Below are 10,092 nucleotides of genomic sequence, written 5' to 3'. Positions count from 1 at the left end.
CTGGTGGGCTACACGGGCATCTTCATCCCGAACTTACAGACTTGCAGTCTTCCAGTGTCGGACCTCTGCATTTTATGCTCCAAAACAGGTTTTTAACCTATGTTAGGTAGCTGGAGTTAGGTAGCTGGTTGTTAATATGAACTGGACTTTATTTTGTCTCTTGCGTCGTTAGTAGAATTGCTGGAATTGGGCGTCTCCCAGGTGTGAGGTCTTAACACTGGTGTGGGGACTGGGAGAATCCATGTGATCTCAGAGCTTCTGTGCAGGAGTAGCGTGAGAGAAGTAGTAGGGTCTTGTAAAGGGTCAGATCCATAAACTGTTGTAGAATGAAAAGACATTGTGTCATTTTTTTCATTATTATTTTGCTGATACACTTAACTGCTTGATCTTAACAAACAGCAGATGCAGGAGTAAAGCCTTAATCGCATAACAACTTTGATGAATTTTCTATGATAACTATGCTCGCAGAAGTCAGAGTGGTTTATGTAAGGGCAAGTGCTTTCATCCAGGTGACAAGATGCAGACAGGGTATGAGCACAAAATATCCAAGAACCTCAGCAAACCACCTCCAGTCTTCTCCATTTTCTAGTTCAGCTCCTCTTTTGAAAATGCCATTCCAAGTGACCCTTTTCCGTTCCAGCCTTTGTGCTGTGTCCTTGCACCACATCCTATGGAGAGCTCTCTGAGTGGACTTCTCTGCCTAGATCTGTGTACTCAGCAGAGCTTGTCTGATGCATATTTGAATGGGGTTTTACTCATTTCAGACCTGGTGTAGCAGGCTGGAGAAATTAAGAGTTAGCCTAGTACACACATTCTGATCCACTTGGGATTACAGTCACTGTGGATCTTTTGCACTTCATGCTGTCTTTCTGATATTTGACAGAAACTGAAAGCACTTACAGGTTACTTGAAGTGTATTGTTCGAAACCTTTAAAATAGAAAGGCAAGCTTGGTGGCCTTATCTTTTATTAACACCTTAATGAATGTGAGTTTTCTATTTCTTTTTCTCTCACATAATATAATAGATGATAATTAGGACTCCAATACCTTTGCAGATCCATTATAAGATAGGAAATGCAAATATATATTTGTCTTGCTGTTATACAACAAATACAATGAAAGCTTAGTCCAGTGATTTCATAGATATGGACTAACTTTTTTTGCACTGTTTGCTCAATTAGTTGTTTATAGTTTGGACTTCCAGTTCTATAATATATGGACCAGTACATTTCTAGTGCTTCAGGCCAATTCCTGAAGAATATTGTACCAGAAAATTTACACTGACTTAGTGAAATTGCTCACCTGTTTCCTAAGGATGTCAGTAGATGACTTACTATAAATAGATGACTTATCAAGATGAACACAGCTACACTTCTCCAGACTGAGTACCTACACCGTCATAAGAAAATGCAGCCCTATCACACAGGCAGTGTGAGGTTTGCAAGGATTCCAGAACTGTCCAGTCCAATGTAGAATTTTGGTCCATATCTGCAAAATTAAAAGTTGACTCGGTTCTCACTAGACTATAAGCAAGTGCAAAGTACTTCTTCTTGCCTTGGACCTGACTTGACTTGACGCAGATTTAGAATATATTTAGATATGTAGGGCATTTATTTATATATATAAATGCTTTTTCTAATATGCAAAGCCAAATTACTTGGATGTTACATGAACCAAAAATGAGTCCCTCCATTTTTCAGATCACTGTGAGTTGGAAGACTTTTCCGCATAAGCCGTTTGCTTATGATTCTGTCAAAGATTTGATGGAAGTTTTCTGAAAATAAACTGTCATAGATTCCTGTGACCACAGAGATGGAGACATGCCCAATTCAGATTTGATGATTCAAAACTCTTCGTCCTTTGGAACCCACGGGACAGGGTTTTTGGCTGTATTGAAACATTTGGGAAGTAGATCCCCTTTTAGACTTATTTTTAGTTTTTCTGGGAGCAATTAAGTGCAGACTTCACCATCAAAAGTTAAATTTTATCACTTAAGAAGTTTTACTGGCACTGGCTTCTGTTTCAAAGTTAATATTTCTTTCCGCTCGTAATGTTTCTTAATTTACCAGTCAGGGAATTTGCTTCAGACAAATGCACAGCTATGTTTTCTTTCACCAGAAGAAGATGTATGGCAGACAGAGAAAAAACAAGAAGTTGAACTTTATCCAAAGACTTGCTCAATACAGGCCCATTTATTTAAATTCTAAATACATTTATTTAGAGATCAGTGGTTACTTAAAATATTTCACAAGAAAGCAATAGCAAATATTGGGATCTTGAATAAGCATTAAGAGAAGGGCTAAGATGTTACTCAGTTTTGAACAGCTGTGAAAATGGGTACTCGGGGAACAATACTTTGTGTGTGTGTGAGAGTCTGATACATTTAATACCAATAAACATATCTTTAGTTGTTCCTGCTTAATCTCTGATAAAAGCCACTACAACTTTGACCAGAATGCTTCCTGCGTCTGATACTGTTGAAGTGTGTTAGACATTAATTCATAGGTATTTATTGATTTATATGAAGTGTCTCTATATATAAAGGAAAAGAAAGTACACACAGTATATTAAACGGGGGAGCTTACTTTTTTTTCCACTGAGGATTTTCAGTAATCCTTATGTTTGTACTGTGGACAGTGTGTGTGGTGTGGTTGGTCTCAATATCTTTAGTTATGTAACATAAACATCAAGCTGTGCTGTGAGTCAAACGGGACAAAGCAGTGTGACTGCTGTCTCTCTGGTACATCAGACTGCAAGCTGACTGCTATGATCTGAAGAGCTGAATTTAGTGGAAAGGCTGTCGTTGATCTTAATGAGCTCTGGATATGGCCCAAACTCAAGAATTGGTGGCTTGGCTTTATTGGAATGCCACCAGCATCATGTTGCATCATGCGTGTACAGATACATAAACATCCTCTTAAAGTTTAAAAGGAGTGCCAATGCCACAAGCATAGATGCCATTTGTATTTCATCATTTTCTTCTAGATGAATTCAAAGACACTGCATGAGGTTTTGGTACTTTACACTGGGTTTAGTGAAAATGCAGTTCTCATCATTCCCTCAGATGAGCTTCTATGCCAGTTCTTCTGTCTGTTTAAGTACAATCCATTGTGTAGTGTAAACATAAATAGATTTCTCTCCATTTGGAGACATTTATCTCCATATCTTCAGTTGACAGCTTTTATGTGTAATGGGAAGGAGTGCTACAGGTTAGAACTTGAAACCATCTCTTTGGGGAGCAGCAGACACTCGCTGATGTTATTAAGAAGGATTGTTTCAACTACTATTCATCCCTGACTTCTGCTGACTATTGCAGTTCTCCCCCAAAATCTTGTAAGATCTCATCAGGTCATAGCTCACACAGCCAGGTGATCGTGCAAGTCTCTGAACATTATTCTGAGCAACCAAAACTGCAGCAAAACTGCCAAAATACATACTCAGTCACAAAGCTTGAAAGCAGGATCTTTAATGATTCAGAAACTGGAAATGAAGAGAGCGCCAAATATTATTTCCAGTATACCCACTTGTTTAAGACATGTCATAGTTTAGCTGACTTAGGAGTGCTGGATTTGGGGTGGCTGCACTATTCTAAGCTCTTAAAACTGTAGGAACTACTGAGGATCTTACTTCTTCTCGAAATTGCTGCTTAAAAGCCTCTGGGGGGGAATGGAGGTTAGTGCGCATACTTATTTTGCTTACAACTTTGACACCCTCTTTAGGGCTAACCTCAGCAAAATTGCACGTCAAGGAGTCACACAGCCCATCCTGCTGTTTCACTGCCATTTTTTAATCTGCTGTTCCACTCGTTTTTCTTTCTGCTGAACATGCATTTCCTAGAATTAACTGATATTTTCCCATAAAAGAGGCTGCCATCATTCATAGGAGTCTGTTAAATATTATTGGTACAATTTGCAGCAAATCATGTTATAGTACCTTGTGGTCAAATGTGTCCTTTCTTTTCTCCCAGTTAATACTTCATGAGACCATTTTTGTATACCACTAGGTTAAGTGGGAAGGGTACTTGCCAGCACACAGAGGGTTAATGCTGCTGTATTTGGCTGGTTCTTTGCCAGTCTTTGCTCTTTTGAGTGCCAAGATTTTTTTTGTGATTTTTTTTTTATTTTTAAAAAATGTCTAACTTAGTAGAGTTGAGCTGTAGCCCTTGCCATGCATTATGGAGGCATTTGTCTCTCCCTGAATCCTGGTGTCTGGCAAGCTGACCTTTTTTCCCAGTTCTGTCACTCACTTGCTGCACATGGCTGCAGCCAGGTAACAGAGATCTAAGGCCCTTCCTCGGGATGTCAGGATAAATTTTATCCCATTGTTCAAGAAGCTATTTGTATATTCCTAAGCACTGGTAATGACAGGAGAGGGAAGTTTTGGAGAAGATGAATTCTCTGATCCCGTTGTCTCTCCAAGAGTGTCAGGATTTCTGAGCTCTCCTGAATTTACCCTGTTTTTTTATATGATAATGATTTTATTATCTCAGTAGAAGGAAGCGAAAGGACAAGTAAAAGAAAACAGGAGAGATAGGCTGTGTGGTTTGCTTAACATTAGAGAAATGATCCAAGAGCTTCTCTATAAATTTAAACTATAGACCCATAGTGTAACTTCGCAGAAACGTGCTAGAAGCAGGGAGTGTTTATGAATGGTGCTTGCTTTATTTTCTTGCTTTTTCAATCCATATGTTATATTTGAGTCTGCCTTCAAATGATTTAACATGTCATAGGGAACTTGTGGATTTATTTAATTGACTCTTTAAATCTGAATTTAAAAAGCAGAGATGTCAACAAAGTGTTGTAGAGAATGAGCATAAAAAGCCTCCTGTCCATTAGCAGACTAAACTTGACTGGAAAGGCCATTTCAGAATTCCCTTGTGTACAACAGTATTGAAAGTTTTTCCAAAACCTTTGTTCTTCATTTGTAGATAGATTCAGGAAGACCGTATCTACAGATGTATAAAGCTTTAATTTTGAAAAGATTTTTGTGCTTTGAAAGAGACATAGCATTCAGCACATCAAAGTAAATTTCAAAACCACAATGCAATTGTTTGCGTGCTCTTAAGGCTTCAAGAGCAGTACAATGAACAGAAGAACATGAGAATGTTTATGCACCTGTTGTTAACTATCAGAATGTACTTCTTTGAGCATTTTTTTATTGCTTATTTTCTTTTTTGAATCTATCATCTGTACATTATCACTATGTTGCTACTGAAGACTATGTGCTGACTGAGGAGCGAATATGAGTTGAACTCCGAAAGCTGTGGGTTCTGCAATAATTAAAAGTGATACCTTATTGTATAAGAAAATACATTGAAGTGTTAAGGGTCTTACAAATAAATCAGCTTAAAGCAAGAAATCTGAGCCAAAGGAAGACTATCATTTATCTCAGTTCTTGTCTTGGTTGATTTGTCAGGCTTCTAGGCTATGCAAAAGTTTTTATATTATCTTTTTAATTCATATCAATGTAAAATCATGTTAAGTAGAGGAAAGAGGAAAGAAACGAGCAAACCAACCATTATTATTGTGATGAGTCTGAAGAAACTATTGATGCCTTAGGTATATCAATATCACCGCAGTTTATGTGGATTGGATAAAGGAAATAAAGGAATACAAGCAATTTACTCGCTCTGATTCTGATGATCACATTTCTTCTGCTCTTCTGGTCCTCAGACTATGGCCATTGCATCTCCTCTTCATTCTGCAGTTATAAGACAGTTAAAAATAGTCGTAGGGTGTGACTTAGATTTTATTCATCACTTACCTACATTACTCAGCATCAGCACAATCACATGTCCTTATTCCTCCAAAAGAAAAATATTTCAGATTTTGAACAGGTTTTCATTTTGGTCGAATGGGTGTTACATTTGTATGGTGTACGGCACTCTTTAGAGATAACGTATTTGCTGGTTTTGTAACTGATTCTGATAAAAATAAAAGCTTAATCATATAATCACTTATACCATTTTTACTGGTGACCACTAGTGATTCTGTAACAGTCAGTGGCATTTTCTGTAGATGGTTTTGACTAACATCCCATTGTATTTAGCAACTACATGGTGAGAAAACTTTGCACAAGCTAAGAAAAATATCTGGAAGTCTTCTTATTGTTTAGCATTTGTAAGTGGTTGCATTTGCCTTTATGAAAAATTAAATCTCATCTGTAGTGAGAAAATATTACAGTATCAGTTTTGTGTAATCAGGAAAGCAGTGCAAATCCATCTTGTTAACTTAGCCCACCAATCTTCAGTGGCTTTTAAATCCTATCTAGCCTTATGTGCATTAAATATAATCAGTCCTCAATTGAAGGAGGGCTTGCTTAGTATTCCCATGACCAAAGGGAGCTCTCAGAGTGCAGAACAAGCAGAGTTAATCTTTAGTCTTCAGAGTAGCTTATCTGCAGGCAATATATAGAGTCCCTTGAGGACTCAATTAGTACCATGCCAGGCAGTATCAGTTATATTGGCCCCTGTGTTATATCAAAAGCAACAGTTTCATGAGAGAAGCTAAGTTTGTGTTCTTGGGTAGGTGTTGATAAAATCTGTAGAAGGAGTAGGTGACTTTTCAGCTCCATGGTGCTTGGTGACAACTGCTCCACTTTCTGTTTGGACCTGCAGTGTTGGCTGGCATTTTACTGTATGAATACCTGGGTGGAAGGGTCCGCTTAATAGCAAGGGTGATTTAACATGTGATGCCAATACCAGTGGATCTCAAGTATGTTCTGTTTAAAGGTTAGCTATAGGGGCTGGAGTGGTGAGGCTGAGAGTGGCATTTATCCTAGGAGAGCTGTAGTTATCCCCTAAACTCCATGGTAAAGCAGAAAGATACTAAAACAATGGACTTAAGTTTGACATGGCTCTTAACTGCAGCTTTTTTGCATACCACTGATCCTGGGATGATAGACCCATCAGTTCAGTGAATAGCTTGAAGTGTGTGCCAGGCTCTGTGGTTGGGAAGGACCAAGCAGAGTCTCAGTTTAAACATGTGATTATGTGACTTAGTGACACAGAACTGTGGTTTATTCAACAGTTTTAGGTAAAATTCTTCTGCAATTAGCTTATTTCCTGCCTCTGGATATGTATTAGATATTTTCCCTTCCCATTACTGTGGGAACAGTGCCAGCATATTTAAGAGACAATTGAGATCACACTGGGGTATTTAAAGAGTGCCAGAACTTGTTTGAGTAATGTGTTAGGCTGCTGTGTAAGGACTCTGATGTGCTATGTGTTTGCTCTGGTGAAATGGCTCAGTATGAGGTATTTTTTATTATGTGATGATTTTAAAACTCTTGACATGCAGGGTCAAATCATGTTGTGCGGTCACTGATTTCTAATTTAACTCAGCATTTTGATGCCAGTGTTCCTGTAAGAGTTCCCATGGCTGAAGGCTGGCTAGTAAAGTTATCTTGGATATTTATAGGGTGCCTGTTCTTGTAAGGTCTTTCTGGCTGTCCTTATTGAGCAAGGAAGCATGGGGAAAGACTCTAAAATACAGTTTCAGTCACCAGGAACTTTTGAGTTCAGTTGCAGTTTATGGATTCTGGAACAGTCACCAAATTACTCGTCTTCAGTTCTCCCCACTGTATCTCCAATATGGAATAGTATATTCTGTACAGAGGGGCACAGGTCTGATATCTCAGAAATATCAAGTGGTAGGAATAAATTTATTATTACTCAGTATTTTCACTTGTTTTGCTGATTGGGGAATGAACCAGGTACTGTATTCATGCCTTTATACAGAGGAAAGGTAACAGAGAAAACACTATGTTACCACGGCACACTCATTTGAGTTAAATGTCAAGAGTATGCAGTTCTGACTTTTATTTTTCTGTTTATTTCCCCTTGGAGCAATAAAGCCTGCAGACAGGACATTCTGGGACTTCCCTGCCCTTCTCTGAAGGTTAATGGTCACCTTATCTTTAGCCTTCTGTTTGCAGGCACTGGAGTCAGACAGCTTTTTCCCCAGAGCTGTGCTTCCGTGATTTTCCATATTATTGCTTCAGTCGACAGTCACTGAGATGGTTTCAGAGATGACCTTCAGTTTTGTAGTTTTATTTCACTTGCAGCTGGAATTCAGGATGTTGATGGTTTTAGGAATATTATTCCAGATGTGTGAGTCCCTAGTTCTCCTCTTGCTTATACCTGTACAAACAAATAGAAGTAATTCTGTTGAAGAGGTGGGCCTACATTAGTGCTAAACTAATATACATGGGAAGTCATTAAACTTGATTGCTGTTCACAGCACAGGCATTGGTGGCAATGTCGGTCTGATCTGTCTCCAAGGGAGCTTGGCAAGAGTGTTTGAAGGGCCTTAACTGGATCTATCCCTAGAGGGGAAGTCAGGAAGAATGGGGCGTAGAAAACTCAATTCATTATTCACATCATCTCAGGATATTTGTTTAGACTCAGTAACTGTTACCTCTGATGTTTGACATTTAGACTAGGCACTGGTCCATGTGCCTGTAGCTACATACTGTGTTCTCACATTTCTTTCCAGATGGTCTTGTGTATTGGTGCCTGCCTGGACACTGAGAAGGAAAAGTTGTGTTGTTGGAACTTAATATTCTTTAACATGGTATTTTCTTAAGTCAGAATGTGCAGAAATAGAGCTCCTTTGTTCAACTTCTGCACTAACCCCACCAGGACAAAAAACCCACAGTTTCCCAGTATATAAAATATTGACCATGCTAGTATTTTCACAGGAAATACCAGCTCTTCTACTGTGTCAAAAATAATCTGGTTTTCATTCAGATTCTTTAAAATCTTAGATTTTAGATTTATGGCCCTGGATGAAAAAAGCAGACATGTGAGAGGCAGCACATCATGGTCTGTGTATACAGGGACGCTGTTGCTTATCTAAAAATAAATACATCTTTATATGCAAATAAATCCATGTAGATTGTAAAATGTCAAACAAGAAATTCTATCTCTGGATCTGTATTATTTGTTTGACAATTGATATTTTCTGTCACTGAAGTCTGAGGTTACATCGGTGATCCTGTTGCAAATCTAGGGGAAATTACCTTTTGAATGACACATGGCCTGATGTTCATCTCCAGTTAATCCAGGAAGAGTTCATATTTGGCTGTGGGGACACAAAGGATAGATTTAGAGTGCCAGTATTTTTCTGGCCATATTTTAGAATTCAGTAATGCACTGGATACCCCATACCAAAGTTTATCTTCAGTCCTTCCTCAAAGGTGAAGACAGTGTGTTTTGTGATAAACTGCAAGAAACAATGAAGACTCAGAATTACCAAAGAATCAAAGAGATTGTATGTATTGCTGCTGTCTTTGAAATATTCTTATTATTGAAGGAGATTGCAGGAAGTCCCTCTAACAGGGAATGACAGCAACAAAAATCCCCCAAATCCCACACATTGTACTCAAAGTGTGAATACACACATAATTAGAGCAGCATAGAGTAATTAGACTCCAGAGTAAGTATCATGGCAAATTCTTCTGGCATGAAGAATTTATTCATGCATATATAAATAAATGGATGAATAAAAAGCTGTAATAATGCATAGTTGGATGCCTCCAACTATACTCTCTACTTTCAGTTTCAGAGATAGGCTTTGACCCTCATTTTCCTCCTAATATTAATCACTGATGGATGTATAAACTCTGCAAGGCAGAAATCCTCTTATGTCCACTTCTTTGTTGTCTGCAGACTACCGTCTTTGTTTCTAACCCTGTTTAAAGCTCTGATAGTGCAGCTTTTAACAGTGATGCATGTTTAGTTGTTTCTTTAGAATGGAAGGGTTTTCACAGTAAATTTCTAAGCCTGGCCAACTTGCCAGCCTGGGAATTTCACTAGCAAGAAAGCTGAATTCCTTTCTTCTTCAGCAAAGTGTTTCTTGAGAGTCACATTTATGTTGGCACACAGTTGCAAAGTGTTGCTACGGGTACAAATGCAACATGCTCGTAAGGAATACAGAATCTTCATGACATAAAATCCAAGTGCTCAAGGATCAGTATATGATGGCTCACCCTGTCAGAATGTGAGATTTACCTTGCTAAGAGGAAGTCAGTTCAGAGACATCAAAATATACAGGAAATCTGAAATGCTACGGTCTATCAGTTTGGTGTAGG

At 38.4% G+C, this 10,092-nt stretch overlaps 1 protein-coding gene across 1 annotated transcript in view; it reads left to right on the top strand.

Annotated features, from left to right (window-relative positions):
- The first annotated feature begins 6 nt into the window (after window positions 1-6).
- Window positions 7-10,092, top strand: part of KIAA1210 (KIAA1210 ortholog) — a 53,682-nt gene continuing 43,596 nt past the window's right edge. The window contains exon 1 of the mRNA XM_017743107.1: window positions 7-88. Within this exon, the coding sequence (XP_017598596.1) occupies window positions 75-88 (14 nt within the window). The 5' untranslated portion in view covers window positions 7-74. The remainder of the gene's footprint in view (window positions 89-10,092) is intronic.

This window comes from Corvus brachyrhynchos, unplaced genomic scaffold (assembly GCF_000691975.1).
Source record: "Corvus brachyrhynchos isolate BGI_N302 unplaced genomic scaffold, ASM69197v1 scaffold398, whole genome shotgun sequence".
Taxonomy (NCBI): domain Eukaryota; kingdom Metazoa; phylum Chordata; class Aves; order Passeriformes; family Corvidae; genus Corvus; species Corvus brachyrhynchos.
Note: the sequence above shows the minus strand (reverse complement) of the source record. Positions and strands in the feature narration are given on the sequence as shown.